The 25,780-nt window shown below is 38.8% G+C and overlaps 1 protein-coding gene across 7 annotated transcripts in view; it reads right to left on the reverse strand.

The window, feature by feature from the left end:
- The window catches only part of INPP4B (inositol polyphosphate-4-phosphatase type II B), a 561,675-nt gene that overhangs the window by 258,424 nt on the left and 277,471 nt on the right, over nucleotides 1-25,780 (reverse strand). For all 7 annotated transcript variants that reach the window (XM_084884243.1, XM_084884241.1, XM_084884242.1 and 4 more), the window contains 2 exons: nucleotides 8,915-9,033; nucleotides 6,644-6,760 (listed from right to left, as the gene is read on the reverse strand). In XM_084884243.1, the coding sequence (XP_084740369.1) occupies nucleotides 6,644-6,760; nucleotides 8,915-9,033 (236 nt within the window). The remainder of the gene's footprint in view (nucleotides 1-6,643; nucleotides 6,761-8,914; nucleotides 9,034-25,780) is intronic.

Here is a 25,780-nt window from a genome sequence, read left to right on the forward strand (position 1 = left end):
TGTTATATTTTTATTTATTTCAGAGAAGAAGGGAGAGAGAGAGATAGAAACATCAATGATGATAGAGAATAATTGATAGCTGCCTCCTGCACATCCCCTACTGGGGATCACGCCCACAACCCAGGCATTGAACCTGGGACTTTTCAGTCCACTGGTCAACACTCTATCCACTGAGCCAAACTGGCCAGGGCAGAGGCAAAAATATCTTTAACAATTAGTGTTATAATAACTCGTTATCTACATAGGGAAAAATAACTTTGATCCCTATTTCATTCCTATCACAAAAACTAATTTGAGATGGATCTTATATCTAATTATAAATGTTAGAACTACAAAATATTTTGAAGGGAGACATTGGAGAATATTCTAATGGCCAAAGGTAGAAAGATTTCTTAGGGCACAAAAAGCACTAAGTATGAATGAAAAAAATCTATATACTGGATTAATTACAATTAAAAATTTCTGATCAATAAAATATATCTTTAAAGAAATTATAAGGCATGGCTAAAACTAAAAACAACTTGTAAAATATATGTTCAGCAAAAGCACTTATATCCACATATATAAATTCTTAGAAATCAACAATAAAAAGAAAACTTAAAAAAATTAAGAGACTTGAACAGACACTTATTTTAAAAAGGTAGATGAATAGCCAAAATCACAACAACAAAAAAAGGTGCTCAATATAATCAGTCCTGATGAAAATGTAAATTGAGACTGTGATGAGACACCGCTTTACATAGCCATTCAGAATACTAAAGAAAAAAGACCGACAATATCATTGTTGGTGGAGTAACTGGAGAATAAAGTCATAGAATAACTATGAAGAACAGTTTGACAGTTTCTAGAGAAGTTAAACATGCATTTGCCCTGTAACCTATCAATTATAACTCTTCAATGTTTACCTCCAAAATAAAACAAAATATCCACACAAATATCAACACTTTATTCATTGTTGTCAAAAACTGGAAACAATTAAATGTCTATAAAAAAAGAGAGAATGAATATTACTGTGGCATATCACTACAACCAAATACGGTTCAGAAATTAAAAAAAAAAAAAATTAAAAGTACCACTGAGTCACTCAGTAACAAGAATGTATCTCAAACATAATGTATCATGTTGAGCAGAAGACACCAGATATAAGAAAGCACATAATATGATTCCACTCACTTACATTTCAACAAGCAAAACAAATCTATGTTGGTATTTATGAGAAAGTGGTTGCCCCTGGGTGTATAGGGGGCCAATTGACTGGGAAGTGTTACAAGGGAACTTTCTGGAATGATGGCAATGTTCTATACCTTGCCTAAGAACTGTCTGTTTTAGTGTATGTAAATTATACCTCAATAAAATACAAATATGCTCTCAGTAAATATATACTACTTGTCAACTACTTGTCACTTTGTTCTCAAAGTGAAGTTACTTAGGAAGGGCAGCAATGTTTAAGAACCCCGAACCACTTCTCAATGAAACCCTAACTCCCCGTGCAGACAGGGTCACCACTCAGACAGGAGCACGCCAACAGGCAAAGGCTGAGTGAATGAATAGATCGAGTGGACCACGAAGTACTCATAAAAGGAAGAACAAGATCAGGGGATGCAAAAACAAAAGTTTAAGAGCTAAACTGAGCCATTTCATATCAGGTGACAATAACTGTTTTTTTCATGAACAGTAGTTGTCCACTTCATTATAAAATTTATTCAGATATCAGCAATTAGTTCCATGCTTAATAACGGTGCTACAGAAGTTTGGACATGAGTGTTTTTCCTATAGTTGAACACTGATCTTTTTTTTTCCCACTTAATCAGTTTTTAAGCTATAAATCAAGAGTACTTTAAAAGTGTCAGTTGAAATAAAAATGGGGGAAATCCTATAAATAATATATGTATCACAGCACAGCCTGGAAAAAACAAAGGTCTTTGACTTGCCTACTTAAGTTTTCAGAATCACAATTTCTTCACTTTTTTAAAGGGCAACATGATACCTCCCTCAAAGAATTTTTTTAAACATATTCATCGATGAGAGAGAATCATCAGTCAGCTGCCTCTTACACACCCCCTACTGGGGATGTGCCCGCAACCAAGCTACATGCCCTTGACCTGAATCGAACCTGGGACCTTTGAATCCGCAGGTCGATGCTCTATCCACTGAGCCAAATGAGTTTCGGCTCCCTCAAATAATTTTTATGGAGACTAAAAAAGAAAGTATACATAACATATTAATCAGAGTGTTTTGTGTGTATTTATTAATCAGTAATCTCAACTTCATTTTCCTTACCCAATACATCATATCTTTTAGATAGAGAAGAAGGCCAGCTCACAGAATCTGCATCTCAGCAGTCTTAAAGTTGTAAGAAGTCAGTGTAGAAAATCAAGCCAAGTCAAAGGGTATTAAATGTAAGTGATTTTATTTTTCCTAAAAGTGAACTGGATGCTTCTGTGTAGAAAATTGTACTAGAATTGTTTTGGGCATAGAACACACAATGCAATAAATTTGCATCCAGTCTTGATGAGTGCACATTTTCTGAATGACCAGATTTTTTTTTTTTTTTTGGGGGGGGGTTGCTAGTAAATGGTATTAAAAATGTATTCAAATATATATCCTCCTCTGAGAAATGTTCTGTGTCTACTGGACATGGAAATCTGTCCTATAAGCTGAACACCTAACAAGTTGGAGATTCATTCACCCCCACAGCAAAAGCAATGGAGCAATGTGCACTCCTGCAGAATACATGAGAAATTCCAATTTCTACCATGGGCAAAACAATTCTGTAGCCTAATCAGGCTTTGCAGAGCGATGGCTGTGCTAACCTGGGTGTTGTACGAGCCCTGTTCACTACCTTCCAAAATATCACTGCATGGTAAGAAGGGAAAAAGAGACAAACGTTGATGGTGGTGTTCTTTTCCTATAAGAACTTCTTCCTCTGAGATTTTTTCTGTAACTTACGAAAAACCCACTTTAGTCCTTAGGGCGGAGCACTGTGAATGATGTGCTGAAAACACTCCTGTCTGTGCTTTTTCAGTTTCCAGGAGCTTTAAAATACAACCAGCATATCCAGAAGGCAGAGACTTCACCACGAGGACGGGGGCTCTCATATTCTGTCACTGGGCTCTAATGTCAAGCTTTAAAATCCCCACCAAACAGCTGGATGTTTGATTAGCCCATTGTTAGAAAACAGATAATTTCCTCATGGTGAGGGAAATAATAAGCCACTCTAATTCTCATAATGACCTTCCCACCCCCATACCGCACCTCCTCATACTGCAATAAATGGGAAGGCTGAAAGATGGAGTAGGAGGAAACAATAGCCAGTCTCATTCAGCAGTTAGACCCTTCTCATTTGTTACAATGATTAATTGCATTTCTACTAACCTTAGTAAAATAATCAATCTCAGCTCCAGTTGTGTAGAGGAGTACAAGAACAACAACTAGTTTGATAATGGCTGTATGGAAGGCACAAATGACAAGGTATCATTTCTCTTTAGTAAGATATATTAATACTTCTGTAAAAGAATATGTAATGGCATAGTAACAAATTTATTTGATTGCTTATATAATCGTAAGCTCCGTAGGAAATAATCATAAGCTCAGTAGGAAAAGATAAGCAACTTAATCACCGGACTCAACTAACTAAAACGCAGCAAATAAACAGACTTCATTGTCCTGAATTAGCCTAGTATGATCAATGGTTACTAGGAGCAAATATTAAAGCTACCTTTAAATCATGCACACAATTCATTAATTTCTCATAACTATGCATAATCTTACTTCTTAAGCCTTCAAAGTAGTATGATCTTAAAATACTTAGGTTATTAAGTGTTCCTAATCATAAACTGTACTTTAAACACACGTTCTGCCTCTTCCTTCCCCACCCCATTCCCATCTCAAAAAAAAACTTCAGAAATGAAAGAAAAAGGCCAGTATGGAAAGTCTATGTCCATGGGGACTACTAGCAAATTGATAAACTGTGTTCCTATTTACACTTCCATCACCAGAGCTAATTGTTAGTTATTTTAAGGAAGAGCCTATGCCTTAATTAACAGCACTTGGTGAGTGAAAGCTGGTGGCATTTCTCAAGCATGTTCACGTTTCACAAGTCTTATTTCACAGCAGGGATTCCAGTTCATCCACTACTCTTATGTGATAATGCTTCTGATCAAGGAAACAAGTCTCTAAAAGACCCTAAAGAATTAGTTTCCAGAAATAGAAGGCAATACGAAGCATAATGAATGAGTAAGCTGATTATTTATCCCTAAAGCAGCAACATACTGCACACTGTAAACGAGGGAGATTGAAGGAGAGAGACACACCTTTGGTGTTTAATATTTCTTATGCTGATATTTCTGAAAACTTCTCAAGCCCAAGAATTTAGGGGCAACATAATAATTCCTGTAGCAGATCCTTTCTGTACCTCTGTCCCTTCCATATCCTCAATCCTGTCTATGCCTCAGGTCTGTAGGGAAGGTTGAATCTGATCATGTGCTTGGAAGAACATCAAAACCATGGTTACTGCTTTGCTTTCCCTCTCATCCTGATCATTTCTCTGCTTATTACTCCTCTGCACAGTTATATCACCTCTTCCCACCACCCACTGGAACCATCTCTCTGTCCTTCCCAACTTTATGATTCCTCCCAGTCCCTTCATTTTTCTGTTCTCTCCCAGAAGGCAAAAAATAAAAAAGGGACAGCCATCCATCTGCACCTGGCCTTGTGCATAGTCTACCGAACCTGGTCTAGATCAGTCCATTCCTTTTCCACAGGTGGCCTCAAAAATCAAGAAAAATAAAAAGAAAGAAAGAAAAAAATAAAATGCCAAAGAAAACATTTTTAGTTGCCAGTTTTAACCACAATTTTGTGTTGCAAAGTATTTTTATCTTTCCCTTCTTCTTTAAGAAAGTCAGAAATAATATAATGCCACTTAAGAAAACTATACTATAAAAAAGAATTTAGTTAATATCCCCTTGTTTGAATTTTACTATTTATGAGCGATTGTGAAGCAGCAGCAAGAACAATAACAATGATAAAAGCAGCAATATAAACTTATTAATTAATCTATAACAGTTTTCTAAATAATTTACCTATATGAACTTATTTAACCCTTACAACAACCCCATGAGGTAAATACTATAAATGAAGAAAACACTGAGAATAAACTCTCCCAGCTTCACAAAACTTGTCAACATAACAGGAGCCAGACAGTCAGCCTTCGTAATAGACTTACCAGACCACCACAACTATTTCTATTGCACACACATGCCGTGTATTTCATTGAACATTTTTGCTGCAACTTTAAAGAAATGAACTTTTCTGGGACTAAGATGAGTAGAAATTGCTTCAGTGTAGAATTCTTTTTTTAAATATATATTTTAATTGATTTTTTACAGAGAGGAAGGGAGAGGGATAGAAAGTTAGAAACACTGATGAGAGAGAATCACTGACCAGCTGCCTCTTGCACACCCACTAATGGGGATGTGCCCCCTTGACCAGAATCGAACCTGGGACCTTTCAGTCTGTAGGCAGAGGCTCTATCCACTGAGCCAAGCCGGTTTCAGCTGTGTATAAGTTTTCTCTATTAAATACCCCCACCATTCATCTATACCGTATATGTTATGGTAAAGAATGGAAAGAAAAGGGAGTCAGGAGCAAGACAGAAATGCGTAAGTGAAGGCAGAGTTTCAAGTTAAGTTCCCTGGACCAGGTGCTGTGTGGTTCCCTGGGTCCAGCAGCATCCCTGAACTTCATCCAGAACCCACTGGCCCACCTGCTTTCAAAGTGTCTCCTTGTTTGTGCTTCCCTGTTGATCATCAAGACACCCGCCTTGAAAACAGACTAAAATTCATGCTAAAGGGAGAGACTTAAAGGAAAAGGCTCATTTTTTAAATTTCCCCCTTATCAACCAAGCCTACCCAATAGCATTCTCCCAGTCCAGAAATTTTAAGAAAAGCCTCCAGAAATATTGCCTGGGTACTTCACTGTCTATCCAGGAAGTCTGGTTCAAGTGGAGGAAAAGTCAGACTAGGTAGGAAGATTTGACGAATCTAGGACAAAATAATCATTGGGACTTTATATGACTTTCATGGAAAGAGGACAATTAATGCTTCTGTCTAGTACTTGCATTACCTTCTGTTTGCTTTGGTGCCAGGAATAACTTCCGGAAATACAGAGAGAATGTCGCTCTATACATTATGTAAAAGAATAAATTGCAAAAGTAGAACACTTTGTCAATCCGTTTTAGAGTAATTACAATACCAAGACAGTTTTAAGCCATTATTTCATTTCTTCTACTCACATTCTACCCTTCAGCAACTTCTTAAAACAACAACAACAAAATTATCAACAAAGAGATCAAGCCAGCCTTCCTGAAAAAGAGAAAAATCTGTTCTGGAAGCTTTTGCTCTAACCCAATTGACAATTTGGTGTTAAGCCAAATGAATTTTGGAGAAAAAAAAATCCTAGCAAACTACAATATAAGCATCAGACAAGCATCAATACAATACAAACACCATCTTTGAAAAATGCCAGTTACATTAAAAAAGAAAAACTACACATACACACACACACACACACACACACACACATTTAATAGTTGGGAAAAGCACAACTCCCTTTCCCAAAGAAAAAAAGCAGTACAAGTACTTACGGTATCATGAGACTTATCCTTGACATCATAGACTGTGAGTTTTATTTTGGTCTCCTCATAGATGGGATACTCAGATGGGAAAGTGACACCCGTCAAAAACAGTGGGTCTCTTGTTCCCTGTAACAGCACACGCAGACAACTTTAATTCAACAAGGCAGCAACTGCAGTGGGCAGCACACAGTGACACATGAGAATGCAGAAAGTGTGTCTGGGTGCTTGTTTTTCTAGGAAATAGTTCTATGAAGAAAGATCTGAATTACCAAATAATGCTCAGAGGCCACAATATGGCCCAAGGCCCTAAAGAACTAATATAGCTGTTGATAGTAAATGTCCCAGTCTCCTTGTCAGAGCTGCTAATAGTTTGAAAACCAATGTTATTTTCATTATATGCAGGACCCTTCTTTGGGGTCAGCTGTTTAGTCAATTTAAAGTACAGTCCATGCATATAACCTGTAATTTATGCATATAAACTAAGATATTGACTGATCAAATTAAGATGAAGCAATTTTCTCATGAAGAACTATTTGGGAAGCGTATGCTGTCCATTTATTTCCTTTCTGAAATGATGCTATGGAGGGCCATGCTCTGATAATGCCCATTTGATTTTAGACGTTCTGCTGAGTGTGTTTTCCTCAGACTAGAAAACTAATGACAGAAACTAAGTGTGATGGATTTGAGCTATGAAATGTCTAGCTCAGGATACGGTGCTCAGGATATCTCAGTGTCTCATAAATTATATTTAGAGAGTTGATATCCAACATTAAATTTTATATCTACATTTAAATATCTATACAAGATGGTGCAAACATAGGTTCACAGTTGTTAATATAGAAAGTAATTAATAAATAAGAATACAAGAATAAACTGTTTTGTGTAGGTACTCACAATTGTCAACCTACTTTTCACCCCACCCTGTACTGCTGAATATTATTAAGATGTTTGCTCGAGTTTTGCAAACCATACATCTCTAAAAGTTTCTGAAAGCCCAAATAATTAATTTATTCATTCATTCTTTCTTCTTTTTATTCAGTAAATACTACTTTTGTTCCTCACTGTGTCAAATGCTTTAGAACAGGAAGTGAATAAAACAGCCCCAAACAACTATAGAACCAAATATAAAAATTGGAAGTATGTCAAAATAAATAATTTCTGTATTTTGGCACTATTTCAAAAATAATGAAGTTGAAGTAATACTTAAAATTTTTTCACATAAATGAACCATTTTACAATTTCAGTTTTCTTTAAATGAATAGGTCATATTTTGCTTGTTTAATTACAGCATTCACCACAAATTATACCAGCATATTGGAAGCCAAAGTTTCCACAGGGCAGACTCAGGGCTGTGTGCAGGCCCTGGGTCATTGCCATCAGAGAAAGGAAAGGAGTTCAGTCTGAATCATTTATGCCACCAACTGCATCAAGACGTGAGGTCAGCACTGAACCAGCCGGGCCTGAGGTCACTTCTTACAGAGAAACTCATTCTAAACAGTCAGGGCTCACTAGTCTAAGAAAGGCAGGCAGAGCTGAAGGAGTTCAAAACGCACTTTCTTTAGTCCCAGATGGTCTAATGAGTCCTCTCTCATTCATCAATGTTGTAGAATATGTGTGATAACAACAAAATAATCAAAAGGGAAACACTTCCTTGTTTGAGTCTGATCAAACACAATAACAAGTTTCCTATCGACACAGGTTGAATGTTATATTAGTAACAATAAATGTAAATAGGAAATCTCTCATCTGATGAGTAATATTTACACCTTTTGCCTAGAAACATTACAGTTTTAAAAAATCATTATGGACCTTTCTTTGAAAAATATTGTCCTTTCAAAAGACAGTCACAAACAGTTGAGAATATAGTTTCCACAGACAGACTGAGGACTACAGGAAAAATAAAAAGGGGAAAAAAATTTAACAGGTTTAAAATTTCTCTGAGTACTTTCATTTCATAATTTACATATATAACACTATATCTATGACATCCTTTTGGAAGATTCCAAGTGGGAGATTTTCTTTCTATTTACTAAATAAAAATAAGGTCTTTTATGAAAAATGCAAATTCTTCCCTCACTAGTTTATTCTGGGAAGTTACCTTGCATGCTGAATGACCTCAAAAATGCTTTCCTACATGACAGGGGATAGTAACACAGCATAGCTATGCTATAGGGTGAGCTAACTGCTTTCAGCTGCTTGCTCAAGTCCAGAGAGAGATTGAGAAAGAGAGAGAGGGAGAGAGGAATGCAGGCGAGGAATGCAGGCGCGCAGCATGCTCACCTCCACAATTTCCGTGCTGGAGTATCTTGTCAGCCCCTGCTCCGAGGGGTGGATTACGGAGATCTGCACCAGAGTATTCAGCTTCCGATCACGGACGGGAGCCACCAGATCCTTGCAAGCTGACGGAGGCAGGGCAAAGAGAAAGAAAAGAAACTGACACCGTGTCTCAGGGAAAAACTTCTGTCCTGAGTTGGAAGTAAAAACTTAGCTGCGGCGCTGAATGAAATCTCCCTCCTCCGGGCACTTGGCTGATTTTACAGAGGAAGTCCCTTGGAAGTACCTTACAGAAATAGGAAGTCACGTGCTGCGGAGCTCAACTGAGAGTTCATTTCCACTGACCACATTTGCAGCTCTTGCAAGTCTCTGCCCTGGGATCCCAGCTCCACTGTGTGACTGCACACGCAGCCCAGGGACGTGAGTGACTTTAGTCATGAACACCTGGGCTTTAATTCACACTCTTACACCAAGTAAACAGAGTCAGGCGCTATCTAGGAAACTAGCTGTCTGGTGTTGACACTGGTTGGATTCGTTCAAAGGTTGGAAGGCACACTTGCTCCTTACCTGGCTATTGCCTAGAGCTAGCTGGCCTCCGATAGTCCTGCACATGGACAGACACAGTGGAGGGGCCAGCCCCACAGCAGCACAAGCCAGAAGAGAAAGGCAGAGGAGGGATTTAGGGAGAGAGAGAGAGAGAGAGAGAGAGAGAGAGAGAGAGAGAGAGAGAGAGAGAGAGAGAGAGAGAGAGAGAGAGAAAACACAGCCCTCTGTCTGGGATTCCAGCCAAGTCTGGGAGGGAGAAATGTGGAGTAAAGATGGGTTAAATTTCTGCCCAGGGGCCACAAATGTAAGAATTTTCCTTTGAGACACCAGGTTCATATTACAGACTCTCGTCGCTATACCATATTTACTGGAATATTTTCTCCTCCCACATATCATGCCTGTAATTTGATCAAGAAAAATAAAAGGATTCTTTTGCAACTGTGTTTCCTCCCTTGGCTTTAAAACAATGATTTTACTATAGACTGTTGCATCTTGAAGTATGATGCAGTTTCCTCACCAGAAGGGGCTCAAGTTAGGCTCAGATGATGGGGAGATGCAGGCTGGAGCAGTGATGGGGAAATGGAAAAGCAGCCCTGGTCCTGGGTTCATGGGGGGTGCAGGGGCGGGGGGAGGGGAGCTGGGCTCTATAGCATGCCTACCCCATGTCTGGACCAGCAGAGGAAGAGAAGGAGGGATGGGTGTATTAAACTACTGCAACAAAGGAATTAAGGCTTAACTTTGAAACTTGAAAGCAAAGGTCATTATCACCTTTCAATGGCTTACAGATCACCTCATTTTGTAACTGCAGAATGGGAGTAGCAGGAGCTTTGGAAGAAAACAGGCCAGGTTTTCCTCTAGGTACCCCAGTTAACTCCTTCCTGCCAGACTTGGGAAATCTTTTCACTCCTGTACGGTATTTGGTCATCATTTTCCTAATTTAAACCATGCTGCCGGTTATGGAAGCCTGTGTGGAAAGAACAATAGCTGCAGCTCATGTAGCGCTCACTATTTTTGAGGCATTTTGGTATTGATCTCTTTACTCCTCAAAATGGTGCTTTGAATTACTTTGGTTTTGCACATGAAGAACGAGTAGCGTGGGAATTTCACATGCTCACGTTTACATTACCAGGCTCTCATCACTTGCTTACATCATGGACTGTTAGCTTTGTTAGCTTCCTTTCCTTTCCTGACATCCTGCATTCCTCTCCCACACAACAGCACTGCTCTCTGGAAGGCCTATTACCAGGATTCTTTATTGCTCAACCCTTGATCTACAGTTTTATAAAGTACTGATGTGAGGTTTTTCAACAATGTCAACATATCGCCGGAAGGGGAAAAAAGTTAGATTTAGACTGTTCTGTTCTTTGGTGGTTATTTTGATCATTTCCTCCACTTGCCTTACGAATATGTTTAATTTATCACTCCCTTTTCTGCTCACAACATATAGCTCGCTCTCTTTCTCTTTCTCTCTCTCTCTCTCTCTCTCTCTCTCTCTCTCTCTCTCTCTCTCTCTCTTTTTCTTCTCTAACTGATACCAACATATATCTGTCCTTGGATTTTAAAGCTGAGGTCAATGTTTCCAACACATGCATCTCACACTCTTTCTGCTCCGAGCCTTGTCGCTCGCTACCTTATGACACTTTTGCTCAAAGTAAGTTACTACTTTGGTGATTTCTTATCAGGCGTGAGTGTGGGCTGTGGTTATTTCCCAGAAGTGAGCAGCTGTTCTCTGTTTTATCAGAGACACTCTCAGACTCACTCCTCATAAAAACAGAGAAAAGCTCCACTCAACAGCAATGTTCTGTCCGAACAAAATTTCAGATCCCCCAATACTGATGGAGTAAAAGCAATAATGGGATTTTGTGTTTCTTTATATTTTACTAGAGGCCTGGTGCATGAAATTCATGTACTCAGTGGGGGAGGGTGTCCTTCAGCCTGGCCTGCACCCACTCCCAGTCCAGGAGCCCCGTGATTGATCATCCTGCAGAGGGAGACCACGCCCACTGTTACTGGCGGGATAGCCTGGGCCTCCCTCTTCGGGGCAATCATGGAGCCCCCCAACCAGTGGCCTGGCCTTCCCTCTGCAGGGTGATCAAGGGCGATAGCAGGACCCTGAACCAATCACATCACACTTGCCTTGGAGGCGGCAGTTAGTACTGAGTCATCACCGTGGTGCCCACCACCCAGGAGGGACAGGGAGATCAGCAGGTTAGCCTGCTCACCAGTCCCCACCCACCCGAGCCTGCTACATATGCAGTCTGGCATTTGGTCGCTCAGTCAGTCATTTTGGACATTACAGATCCTGGCTCTTTATATATTAGGATAACTAAAAACAAGTACAGAAAACAACTCAAGTCATAATCTTGGGGTACACATATCTCTCTTCTTCTCAACAGCCAAAATTACTGTTCCCTTATATGTGTGCAGCAAGATGTCATGCAAAGACCCTCAGATGGGTCAGAATTCCTGAGCTGTACCCCAGATTCCCTGTTTCCTAGGTATGTGCCACTAAGTCCCAAACTCTTAGACACTCAGTTTCCTCAAATGTCTATTTCTCAGGGTGGAGGTGAGGAAGAAATCATACCCTTCTTATGAATAGATTTCCTTTTCCATGCAAAATAAAGTCCACTAATATTATTATACTAATACTTATTAGTACCTACATTCCACATACTTGACTTCACATAATATTTATAACAAATCTACAAATTTTTAAAGATAAGAATACAGAGGCTCAGATAGAGAGCCATTTATCCAAAGGCATATAGCTATTTAGGCTAGATCCAGATCTCAAATACAATTTTATCTCAAGTAGAAAAAAGAATTCCTTTGTTCTATATATGTCATTTAGAATATGTGTGGTTTCTCCTCTAAGCTGAACTTTCCTTTGGCTAATTGAAGAACAGAATTGTCGCGATGTGGACCACTCACTAAAGTGCTGCTCCCTCATCTCCTCTTCTTGTGACCATTGCTTTTTTTTGAATTAATACTAATAAGCAGGAACTTTGTTAGATGTCACTAATACTGAATGGCAAGAAGAGAGATGAAATAGATCGAAGCAAGAACAATGAGCTGACTTCCCAGAAGACCGAGTTCTGAAGGGGAAAGAGATGCTTGCTCGGTGTCAAAGGGAACTCAGGCAGTGCCTGGCACCAGGAGGCACAGCCTGAGGTTCCCAGTGAAGCCCCGCTGGGTGGGGGGGGGGGGGGGGGGAGGCAGTGTCAGATCCCCCGACCCAGTCCAGTGCCACGCAGCCTCAGGTCTCTGCTGATCACTCGTTATGGCAACCCTGCCTCCACTGTGGGCACAGCCACCTTATGTTACAGGCACTCTGCCTCTGCTGTGGGTGCAGCCATCTTGTGATGGCATGAGGATTAATTGCATATCATCTCTTTATTATATAGGATATATTCCTGTGACTTTTTGTAACTTCTTGTTTTCATATCTATAAGTAAGGAAATAGAAAAACCCTTTATTGGATTATTTGTTGAATTCAGCAATCATAGGTATCATGAATATACCACCTTCTATGCAAACAGATGGGCACACTCACATTGGTTCTTTCACTTCTGACTAGGCACTTCCAAATGAGAAGCCACGAATAGCAGAAAGCTTTGTCTTCTGTCTGCCTCAGATGTGCTACATGTAAGTGGTCAGCTTCCCCGCTAAGCATGGGGTTGGCTAGGAAGTAAGTTACTTTGGCTCTGTGGATAATAGCCCGTAGGACTGTATTATCTTAAAACTGCAGTATCCCAAGGGATCAGGGAAATACTTGCTCCTCTGCTCTGTATACTCCCTTCATCAAAAAGGAGACTGTTAATTCTAGCAAAGCTTGTTTTTCTTATAATTAAAAATAAATGGTACAGATCGATCCCAATATAGCGTGATGGAAGCACACCTTTTATACCATTTAAAGACCTTCCTGGAGAAAAAAAAAAAAAGTCATGAATCCATGTTCCTCAAGGGCAATGAAGGACAAGGTACAGAGGACTGAAGACATACTGAATAGAAAAGTAGCCTCATGCAAACAGGGCTGGCGGGAAATAGACATCTGGTTCCAGGCTCCCCCAACTCATCAGTCCTCTCCTCCCACCACCAAGAGAAGCAGCCACTTCCCTAAGCCTGTAGTGTGGGTAAGCCCCTTCCAGCCTAGAAAATAGTTTTTTCTTTACTTTTCAAATTCTTAACCTTTGGTCAGGTTGATAAAAAAAAATTTTTAAAGTCACATATATGTCCTGTTACTTGTACTTCAGAAAATTAGATGCCACTGATCAATTGACATACCAATTTAGGTTATGTTTCCAATCCAATAAATTACAGGACTTCATTATATGGTTTCCCAGTTACCATTGTATACCAGTGATTACATCTAGATTAAATCAATGTACACCATACATTAAAAGATATATGTAGTCCTTAAAAAGCCTGATAGCCCTTCTCTTGACTTATTTGCCATTTTAAAATGTTTTCCTTTATAAAATGTATTCTGCCTTTGTTTTGGTGTTGTTTTTCTATTCCTTTTTCTCAGGAATTTTAATCTTCTGAAGACTAGGATCTCAACCTTGACAGTTCATATCCTCTGAGTGGATTCAGTCCCAGGGCACTGCAATGTCTGGTAATTCATTTGTGTGTAGTAAAACGACTGCATACACAGTGTTCCTGCTTCATCCTAACATCCAGGCAATGAGAATTTCATGAGTAGTTAGGAACACTATTCCCTCTTAAATATTTTCTTAAGGCTATTTCTTAGAAAACTGTGGCCATAGAGCGAGCATGCTTAGCTAACTTATAGTCATTCATTTATATCCTTCCATTTCATTCTGTATTCTCTGCAGAATCTGTACATCTCTAATTGATTGAGCTAAATGTCATACTTTGCCCTCCTTGTTCATTTTAGCTTAATTTCAACTGATCAAGCCTATTTTCTATAATTTTTCTGATTTGGTATTATTCCTTCATGTTCTCTGCTATTTCAAACATTCTGTCTTACATGTTTTTCTCATCAGTCTGAAAGGTGAGATTATAGAAGTCATCACTTGCATATTCATAAGACTTGGCTGCTGAGGTCAGAAATACATCTTTCTTAACAAACCACAACTTCTTCCTTCAGTTAATAACCATTTTTAAGCCTTTATAGAAATTTTAAAAAAATGTGTCATTATTTTTCTTAACTACCGTGTGGGAGATTTTAGTTAAGACACACTTCCTTAAATAGTTTGTGAACCCTGCGTAGCTGCCAACATAAGCAATATTTTTTTTTTTTAAATGTATAAAAGTTGTGTGGAAAAATAATTTAAAATTTGGAAATGTTTTGTTTTTAACACATTTTATTGATTTTTACAGAGAGGAAGGGAGAAGGTTAAAGAGTTAGAAACATTAATCTGCTGGCTTCTGCACACCCCTTACCAGGGATTCAGCCTGCAATCAAGGTACATGCCCTTGACAGGAATTGACCCCAGGACCCTTCAGTCTGCAGACTGATGCTCTATCCACTAAGCCAAACCAGTTAGGGCTCTTTCTTTCTTCCTTTTTTATTTTTAGGCATTAAATTCAAAGTGTTAATATCCCAAATTCAAAATTAGGGTAAAATAAATTTACTCACATATCTTGAACAAACACCATTAATTTTAGGTGTCCAGGAACATATACAAACTCAAACACACAGAGAGACCAAATAAATAAAAAATAAAGCCATCCTGATGAAAGAATTTCTTACACATATTCAAATAATGCTAGATTTTTTTTTTTGCTTCTATGTGATCACAATAAAATGTTAATATCATAAAACTTTTTTCTAAATTTTTAGAAGAACTCTGCTGTGAAGAAAAGGCAAAGTCTCTCTTATGCAAGTTATTTTATTTTTTAGATTTTATTTGAGAGAGAGAGGGGGAGAAACATTTGTATCAGAGAGACACATCAATTCCTCATACACACTCCATCCAGGACCGAACCCACAGCCTGGGCATGCGCCCTGACTGGGAATGGAACCCAATCTGACACCCTCTGGTGCACAGGACAACACTCAACCAACTGAGCCACACTGGCCAGGGCACTGTCACATAGATATTAAGGTTTCTCTCATTTAAGATTATACATGAAGCTTGCACAGAATATAGGGATGTGGAGCAGGAAGCACATTTTACTGAACACTTACTATATACCACGTGGCATTGGGCTTACACTTTGCTTGTGTTAGCTCACATCCAGAACAAAAATGTGCCTATTGCTGCCTTATGGGTCCCTTAGTTCCATATCCATATTTTTAACTAAATAGTAGTCATATTTGTAGATCACAACATATGGCTAAAGATGAAGGCTATTATTTACGTTTTGTTTATTTTGTTTTTACCAATAGTTCAGCATTCAGCAGTCTGTGTTAATATTTTGTCAGTAATATCATTCTATCGCATCTGGTCCTATGTGTGGTCAGCGGTGATTTCACTATGCAACAAGAATTTCAAGACTGCCAATACTCGGATAATAGAATTCAAGTAAAACTTGAGGAAAGGATGAAACTGATGCCATAGAGAGAAACCGGGAGACAGAGCTATTGAGGAGTATCAGTAATAATTTGCAAGAAGGAATTGAAGAGATTTTGTTACAGAAATAATGCTTTCGAATTCTTGCTACATTGAGATTTGAGCACCACTGCTCCTAAATTTCATTTCAATGGATTTACTTGTAAATTAAACTGATTTCTTTTATGTGGATAGTTCGACTTAGGAAAAGAGAAATAGGACCGGAAATAAAATGTGCTCCTTTGCTCCCAACCCCATAACAAGACAATATGAAAATATGCCACCATATTTTATATGGATCTGGGTGTGCTAAATCAAAACATGTTGGCCTTTTACATAACGTGGCTGAGAAGATGACATTCACTTCTTTAGTTGGGACATTATACATACTAAATCCTTAGTGTCGTTTGCCAGTTTCTGCATCATTGAAGAATCTAGAGGGAGAGACAAAAGGAGCCTGGGCCAGGAACAGTGGTGCACCGGGAACTGCTCTTTTCAGGAGCAATGAAGATGCCAGCTGCACAGAAGACTGCACAGCTGCATGTGAAAAGAACAAATGTGGTCTAAGTCACTATTGTCAGTACCAGAAGATTCCCATTCTCCAGCTTGTCAAGGCTCCCTCAGCTTCTCTAGTGTCAAGCCTCAGCAATTTCTATTTTGTCCTATTTTCATGAATGTTACCTAGCTGGCTGAGACTCCGTCCTCAAGCCATGAATTCAAGTCTATGCCTGTGTCTCTCCTGGTGCTGATATCCCATGCTCAATGCGGTGAACCTCACACTGCTCTGGCGTCACCGCCTAGCTCTGTGTACAGAGCTGGCCCTTTGTGTGTGAGCTCCAAATCCACGTTCCACTTCAGAAACAAGTGCTTGCAGCTTTCTGCTGTTCTTTTCAACAGGAGCATATGTGCTGCTTCAGAAAAAAAAATGAAAACGTTATTCCAAGAGTGGGAGCTGGTCCCTCTGAATACTAAAAGAAATATCTGGCAAGTCCGTAAATGGAAATCTGTTGTGTCTGACGTAGGATTGCAGAAGTAAGGGGAAGAAACACAGGAAACAACCGTAAGCCTTTTATCTACTCAAAGGCCAAGAGGAGAACGTTTCTCCAGAACTACCAGTTTAACACCAGAGATAATAGGATTCCTGTTCAGGATTCCTGTTCAGGACAGGCATAGAGCCCATCAGTGGTGCATGAGTGAGTGGGAAGTGGCTACTTCCCAGATTTACTTCTAAACTAAGGTGACCAGATGTCCCGCTTTTGGCAGGACAGGCCCAACTTTTTACAATTTGTCCCGCGTCCCGCGGCATTTTAAAAAAGTCCAAATTTTTGGAAAGAATCTTCTTTAAAACGCTGCATGATGCAGACTATTTTTTTTTTTTAAAGTCCCGATTTTTGGAAATAAACTTTTTTAAAATGCTGCGGAGCGCGGGACAAATTGTTGAAAATCGGGACTGTCCCTCCAAAAGCAGGACGTCTGGTCACCTTATTCTAAACATAAAAATGAGGCCAGTGTGGTGGGTGGAGATAATAATTACAGTAGGGGTGGCAGGAAAGTCAGGACCCAAGTAGCCAAAGGTAGATGACTAAGAGATCTGTGCTCAGAGCTGTTGAACTCCAATTGAGGACACAAAATGATGCCCAGAAAGTGTTGGGGAGTTTGAGAAAGAATGCTAATAAAGGAAATAGGACCCTGGAATATTGCCTTCAGGAGTTGATTCTCTATTGAAGGAAGCTAAGGTCCATTTGTCTGGGCAGGAAGTAGTAAGCATTTCAGAAAGCAGTTATTTAACCTGGATGACTTCACGAGTAACACACAGACTCGTGGTCTGCATTCCACCCAAACCTGACTGAAGCAATTTTCAGACATGCTTCCCCAAACTAAAATGTTTTAGACAAATTTCATAGGAGCTTAAATGTTAGAAGGTGGTTCTTAAATTAAGATAATTTTTAAAATTTCTTTAACTTTTCTCCTATAGATGTATTGGGCTTAGTAATTATATGTGGAATTATTAAATGTCTCTATGAAATTGCTGTCCTTCTAATGCCAAATATTTTACCAAGTCAATTGGAAGTATTAAATCAAAGCCATATATAGAAAGAGTAGGAAATAAGGGGGAAAGGAAAGAATAGGAGAACTGAAGATTCTGATAGAATAATCAGCTTCTCATTTTATTGTCTTCATCTAAAACATTCTTCGGGGGCAGACAAATTTTGAAGAGCCCAAAAAAGATAACTCCTGTTTTTCTTGAGTCTTTAGAGTCAATCATGTATGTGACTTTCCTGTAGAAAAGAGAAAATCTCAATATTCATGTTCAGCAGAGGGCTTTAGGACAGTCATTCCTTCCATGGTAAGATTGTTGACTCACAGGAAATGAAATAAGGTTGGTACAGAAAAGCTAAAGCTAGATATGACTAAAGATCTAGGAGGCCTGAGACAAGAGGGGCAAGACCAGAGAGTCTGAAGGTGAGAAGACAAATGTGGTCTAGCTGGAGGACACAAAGGGTCTAATAGTCAGAGCAAAAGCTATGAGTTTAACACTATGTCTAAACAGTGTAGATCAGATAACTTGAAAGTGGGAGAAAGTGGTTCTATGAGAATCAGAGTTTGAAGGGAACAAAGAACATGTCTCAGAATATTCAGGATCTCCAAGGATAGCAGTTCAGAACTAAAGCTCAGCAGAGTGCCTGCTGGGTGAATGGAAAATGCTTCAGAGCCCTAGCTCTACAGGAAGTTTCAGATAGAAGGAGAAGTAGACTATACTACCCAAATTACAAGAAAGAAAAACCATCTTCTCAGCTCTTTCAGGACATGTGGTAAACTAGATAAGGTAAGAATATGAGACACCGTCTATGTCCCCATGGCAGTTCTTACTTGCTCTGTGTAGTAAATACCCAAAGGATCAGAGTCAGAGACTACAGTCCTGACTGGGTGACTTTAAATTTGTGTTGGAGTCTCAGTATCTTCCTCTGGAAATGGGGACAATAATTATAGTTATTCCCACTGAGTGTTTGTGAAGATCCAATTGAATGTGTGCGTGGGGGAAAGATCTATTAAATTCCTAATAATGTATTAATAAAGTATTTCTCACTTTCATATATATTAGTTCAAATGCCCTATGAAATAGCAATTATCAACAACTTACTGATAAGGAATCAGAGTTTCTGAGAAAGTAAGGGATTTATCCAAGATAGAAATTAGAATAACAGCATTAAGAGGTCACGTATGCCTCTAGCATTATTCTTAGTGCTTTAAGTGCACTACCTCATTCAACCCACAAAACAACCCCATAAAGATAAATTGTTCAGAGTTGCACAGGTAGCCAGTAGCAGAATCAGGATTCAAACACTCTCAGGATGGCACTCTGCCCATGCTCTAAAACACTGCCCTCATACTGCCCTCTCTCAGGGTTACATATATAGGCTAAAATGTGACTTCAAATCTCTGGATCCAGTTGATTTCTACTATTTTAGTTGTCTGCTATGCTACTTACTATGTGTATATGTATGTTCATAAGAACATCTCCATAAAAGATTGCTGCTTCCTGATGCTGTCATAATATCGACATCTTAAAGTGATTTTGTGAAGAATTTTAGGTGGAGACTTCTACACAGGCAAGCAATTGTCAGCTATCCAGTCTAGTTACAGAATTCATTTGTTCAGTTCTGCCTATGACTGACTCATCAGTTTTCTCTAGAACAGTGGTCAGCAAACTCATTAGTCAACAGAGCCAAATATCAACAGTACAACAATTGAAATTTCTTTTGAGAGCCAAAATTTTTAAATTTAAACTTCTTCTAATGCCACTTCTTCAACACAGACTTGCCCAGGACATGGTATTTTGTGGAAGAGCCACATTCAAGGGGCCAAAGAGCCACATGTAGCTCAAGAGTCGCAGTTTGCCGACCACGGCTCTAGAAGAACCCAAAGGGCAATAAAGCTCTATCTTTCCTAAAATAATTTGCTAACAATAAAATATCAATGGTTAAACAATTGGATTTCTTGAGAAATTTAAAATTAATTGCTTTTACAAACCACTGTTTTAATGATAATTATGAAATGTTTCAAAGGTACAGCTACATATATAAATTTATTTAGTAAGCAAATATGAGCAGAACAAAGCAAGGGCACCCATGCATGCATTCAGTTCATGGATATTTATGGACTGTCTACATGTGCCCAACATGATTCTACAATAGGTGACAGTTTCATAGCGATGAACAAGAACACAAGTTCCTTATTTTATGGAGCTTATAAACTTGTGGGACATGAAATTTAAAAAAATAACTTAGTGAGAATTTTAAACAGGATGATTTAATAGAGAATTTTAGAAGACCATGGATCGGGGAAACCTTCTCTGATGAGGTAACTTTCAGCTTGGAAGGTGGAGGCAGCAATGCAAAGACTCAGAGGTTGGCCTATTTGAGAAGCAAAAAGACCAGTGAGGTTGCTGAGTTAAAAAATTAGCACAGGAAGGTGAAAATGGATGCTCAAGATCCTTGTGGAATGTGGCAAGGTGTTTCAATTTTATTCTAAGTGAAATGGAAGCCAATGGAGGATTTTATCTAGGGCAGTAAAGTAATCACATTTACATTTTTAAAAGATTGTACTGGGTCTACTGGCAGGAAGAAGATGCAGGGGCAAGAGCAGAAGCAAGGAGACCTATGAGGACCTCCCTGACTTTTCCTAATCAGCCCTGGTTAGAGCTCATAGTGGCTTAGAATTGAAGGATAGTGGTAGCAATGGAGAGAGGCATTCAACTTCAGAATGTTTTTTCAACATGGAAATTATAGGACATGATGGGCTTGATGTAAAGTTTGGGAAACGGAAGAATTGAAGAAAACTAATAGTTTGGGGATTTGTGTAACTGAATGGGTGATGATTTATATTACAGATGGGTATCAAGGGGGCATAAAAATGTTTTAAAGGGCAGGAATGAGAATTTAAAAAAATCAGGTTTAACTATCTAAAATAACTCCTAGCTCAGCTGGCGGAGATATCTACTAGCCAGCTGAAAATGGGAGCAGAGAGCTCCAAGGGAAAATGAGGGCAAGTCACCAATTTTGGAGACAAAGGCTCATACTTGTTATTTAACATTTATGTTGGAATTGTTTAGAGCAAGATTGTGTTTAAGTTGTTTGTTTGTTTGTTTGTTTGTTTGTTTTTGTTGTTTTTTTAGGATTGGGATAAAACCTACATTCTGAATGGCACAAGTTTTGACCTGGGATATTTTTTTCTTCTCAAACTGACTCATGCCCCCTCACCACTACAGATAATGGCCAAGAGCAATCTGTGTCATTGATAAAGTAAGAGGTCATGCAGGAGTAAGGGGCACAGCACTTGAAAGTTTGGGGCTTTCTCCTACCAGGCAAAGCATTCAACTGCAGGCAAGTCACTTAACCCATGCGGCTCTTTGGTCCCTTAAGTGTGGCTCTTCCACCAAATACCACATGCAGGAGCACATGCACAGTGTGATTGAAACTTCATGGCCCATGCACAGAGTTGGTTTTCGACTCTCAAAAGAAATTTCAATCGTTGTACTATTGACATTTGGCTCTGTTGCCTAATGATTTTGACCACCACTGACTTAACCCTTCTGAGAGTCAGTATCTTTGCTGTGAAATGGAGACAGCACCTCCTTTGCCAGCTGCAAATGGTCAAAGTCCGAGCAAGACACCTTTGGGCTTTTGTATGATGGAAAAGAGGGTGTTTTTTTTTGGAATTCTGAGCTCCATTCCACTAGGTCGCTTCTCTTCCCCATGGCATGGTTCCCAATAGGGTACATTCGGATACCATCTGCTCCACAAGAGGGCTGACTGACAAATTTCAGCCCCACAGACAGCAGCAGCATCATAACCTTACACAAAGCAAAGCCACCTAATGAACAAAGCCTGATCCCTCAATTACTCATCCATAGCAACAGATGCTGCAAAGGTAGACCTGATCAACGACCAGCCGCTCCCAGTAATGAGACAGTGGAGGGAAGAGTGTAATTAGGTGAATAACACAGAAAGAGAAAGAAACTGGATGGAGCATGTTGATAATGGATAAAAGACACAAATAAAGACATTAGAAGGTGAATATATAAAAAAATAAAATCTAACAAATAATTTGTTAAACCTATGTGGAATGACCAGTGTAGGCCTATGAAGTTAAACCTGATCAAAGACCCCCTTTATTAAAAGCTTCTATGATATATTACTCAGAAAGAAATTTGATAAGAAGAGTAAATATATTTTATCACAGCAAAAATTCAGTTAAATGATACAGTAGTGGCAAAAAGGAAAGAAGTTTGCTATCTCATGTACTTCTTATTTATTACTGATATCTGAGCCTCCTGAAGAAAGCCAAGCTGCAATTTAGATCAATGTCAATAAGAACATTCCAACCATCGCACACATTTCATCTTCAGTCCCCAGAAGCCACTAGCCACATGACAGATCTGTTGAGACCCTCTAATTGGTTCATTTTTCTCTTCTTTCAATAAAATCTCTAATTATTGGGTCGGCAGCTAAGTAATTGCGGGTTTCACACATATATGGCTTCAGTTGAATTTTTAGGTTTGCAGACGTAGTACAAATGTAAAACACATTTTGTTATTGATAGTTGGCTATTCAGCTGTTAATCAGTAAAAAAAGTTTTTTGATCTGTGTTGTAGTTTTCGTTTGGCGTTCGTTGAAAAATGGAAAATCAAAAGGAACATTTTCGTCATATTTTGCTTTTTTATTTCCGCAAAGGGAAAACGCATCGCAAGCTCATAAAAAGTTATGTGCTGTTTATGGTGGCGAAGCCTTAAAAGAACGGCAGTGTCAAAATTGGTTTGCCAAATTTCGTTCTGGTGATTTTTCACTCAAAGATGAAAAACGCTCTGGTCGTCCAGTTGAAGTTGATGACGCCCTAATCAAAGCAATAATCAATTCGGACTGTCACAGTACAACACGTGAGATTGCAGAGAAGCTTCATGTATCACATACATGCATTGAAAATCACTTAAAACAACTTGGCTATGTTCAAAAACTCGATACATGGGTTCCTCACGAACTGAAAGAATCACAGTTAACGCAACGCATTAGCAGCTGCGATTTGCTAAAGAAACGTAATGAAAATGATCCATTTTTAAAACGACTGATAACTGGCAATGAAAAATGGGTTGTTTACAACAATATCAAGCGGAAAAGATCGTGGAGCAGGCCAGGTGAACCAACTCAAACAACATCAAAAGCTGATATTCATCAAAAGAAGGTTTTGTTATCAGTTTGGTGGGATTACAAAGGAATTGTCTACTTTGAACTCTTACCACCCAACCGAACGATCAATTCTGATGTCTACATTGAACAACTAACGAAATTAAACAATGCAGTTGAAGAAAAGCGGCCCGAATTGACAAATCGAAAAGGTGTTGTATTCCATCATGACAATGCAAGGCCACACACATCTTTGGTCACTCGGCAAAAATTAATGGAGCTTGGTTGGGATGTTTTGCCACATCCACCATATAGTCCTGACCTTGCACCATCTGATTACTTTTTGTTTCGATCTTTACAAAACTCCTTGAATGGTAAAAATTTCAATAATGATGATGATGTCAAATCGTACCTGATTCAGTTTTTTGCTAATAAAAACCAGAAGTTTTTTGAACGTGGGATTATGATGCTGCCTGAAAGATGGCAAAAGGTCATTGATAAAAATGGGCAATACATTACAGAATAAAGTTATTTAGTTCCATGAAAAAATTGTCTTTGATTTTCTTTAAAAAATCCGCAATTACTTAGTTGCCGACCCAATATTTCAGGATTACAAAAACATTATGCAGGTCTTAGATAACTTTTTATTGTCTGCCCTTTTCCATTCCTCTACTTTTAATAATCCACTTCCTGGCCTCATGCCCTTGGGCAAATGACTGAATTCATCTGTGAACATGAATAGCTGGAAGTCTGTGGGAGGAGCAGAGATAAAAAGTGAAAAGGGTGCAACCTAATACCTCTCCCTAAGTGGTATTATGCACAAAATTATTTATTATGCACAAAAATGCAACACCAACACCCCCTGCTTCAGGAAATATTCACTGTGATGAAGTGATTCATCCAACATTATATTCAAAACAATAAAGGTTAAACAATCATTAATTGCATGTCAAATACAAGTTTTATGAATATTAACTCATTTAATCCTAACAAGAACTTTACAGTTAAATACTGTATTTTCCGACGTATAAGACGACCCCCTAATTTTACAGTTAAAACATAGGTTTAGGCCTATATTCGCTGTATAAGACTACCCCCCACTTCAGAGGCAACACCAGTTCTTTTTTTTAATAGACCGCCTCTCTGACTCTGGCCAATCTGAGCAGGCTTTTTTTTTGTTTCAAAGGTCGTCTTATACGCTGGAAAATACAGTACTGATATCCTTCCCATTTTACAGATAAGAAAGCCGAGTCAGAAACAACTGCATAAATATTGTGTAATATTTCTAAGGCCACAAAGCTAGGTAGTAACAAAGACAAAATTCAAATCCTAGCAATAGGCTTTGCACTCCTCTCTTTAGCAGATGAGCTATAGTGCCTCCCCACACAGATTATAAACTGAAATCTGAGCCTGAAATGCAAATACATATCTATTAGTTGTCTATTATTTTTATTGTTGTGTTGTCAATAAATGGTTGTTTTGGAAAATATCTCCTAAAAAGTACAGTCTGTCCACCATATAAGGAGTTTGTATCTTTAGATTCAACCAACTTCAGATGGAAAATAGTATTTCCCATTTGGGGGCCTGGAATTTGCAGAGATCCAGTTGTATGCATTGTTCTGCACCATTTCACATAAGGGACTTGAGCATTCATGGTTTTTTGTATCCAAGGGGGTCCTGGAACCAAAGCCCCACAGGTACCAACAGACAGTCAAGACTAAGATAGATCAAGGCAGACACACTGGGATGATTCTTGTGTGTGAAAAGTCTGCAGAGGTATGCAATTTTCAGGAGCACAGCCAGCACAATTCTGCAGGGTACAGCTCAGCACAGCCAGAGCTTTCTGAGTTTCATATCCCCAGTGCCAGTAAGACTCAATGAGTTCTTTCTGATACCTAAAAACAATTTGCTAGCAGTAAAACAATGTTTAAAAGACTTGTGTTCATTTAGAATTTTAAAACAAATTCCTAATATGTATGTAACAATTATAAAATACTGCAAGAGGATTTCTAGAGACTTAATTTCTTCTTAGAGTGGGATTAGAAGTAATAAAGAGGGAAATGTAAATGAGTATTAAATGCATCAACTTGGAAAATGAGCTCTAGGATTTTGTTTCATGCATTTAGCTACTTCCTTTGCCTGAGCTGTCCCTATGCTCCTTCTCAAATCAAATGAAACCCTGTTCATCCTTCCAGACCTGGTCCAAAGGCCACTTCCTATGAGATATTATTTCCAGTGCCTCTGTTATATTTAATCACTGTTTGTGCAGTCCTTCTATAGTTCTTGGCTTATGCTGTTATTTTGCTCTGATTGCAATCTTCCTGGCCTTACAGTTGTTTGTCTTACCAGCTCCTGGAAATCCCTTGGAAGTGGGACTCAATAAGGAGGGTATGCAGGCTGATGGTTAAAAGCAGGAGCTTTCAAATCAGAAACAACTCAATGTGGATTCTGTCACTCAATTTCCATATCTGGAAAGTGGACCATTAGGAATCTTAGATTTTTTATCTTTTGAGATAATATGGGAGAGCTTGCCCTATACTGTGATCTCAAGGTTCAAATTTAGGGCTAAGTTACCTTACCTATTCATGTCTAAGTTTCTTTTCCTGTAAAATAAGGATGATAATAGA

The sequence above is a fragment of the Pipistrellus hanaki genome (genome assembly GCF_964339955.1).
Source record: "Pipistrellus hanaki genome assembly, chromosome: 5".
Classification (NCBI taxonomy): Eukaryota; Metazoa; Chordata; class Mammalia; order Chiroptera; family Vespertilionidae; genus Pipistrellus; species Pipistrellus hanaki.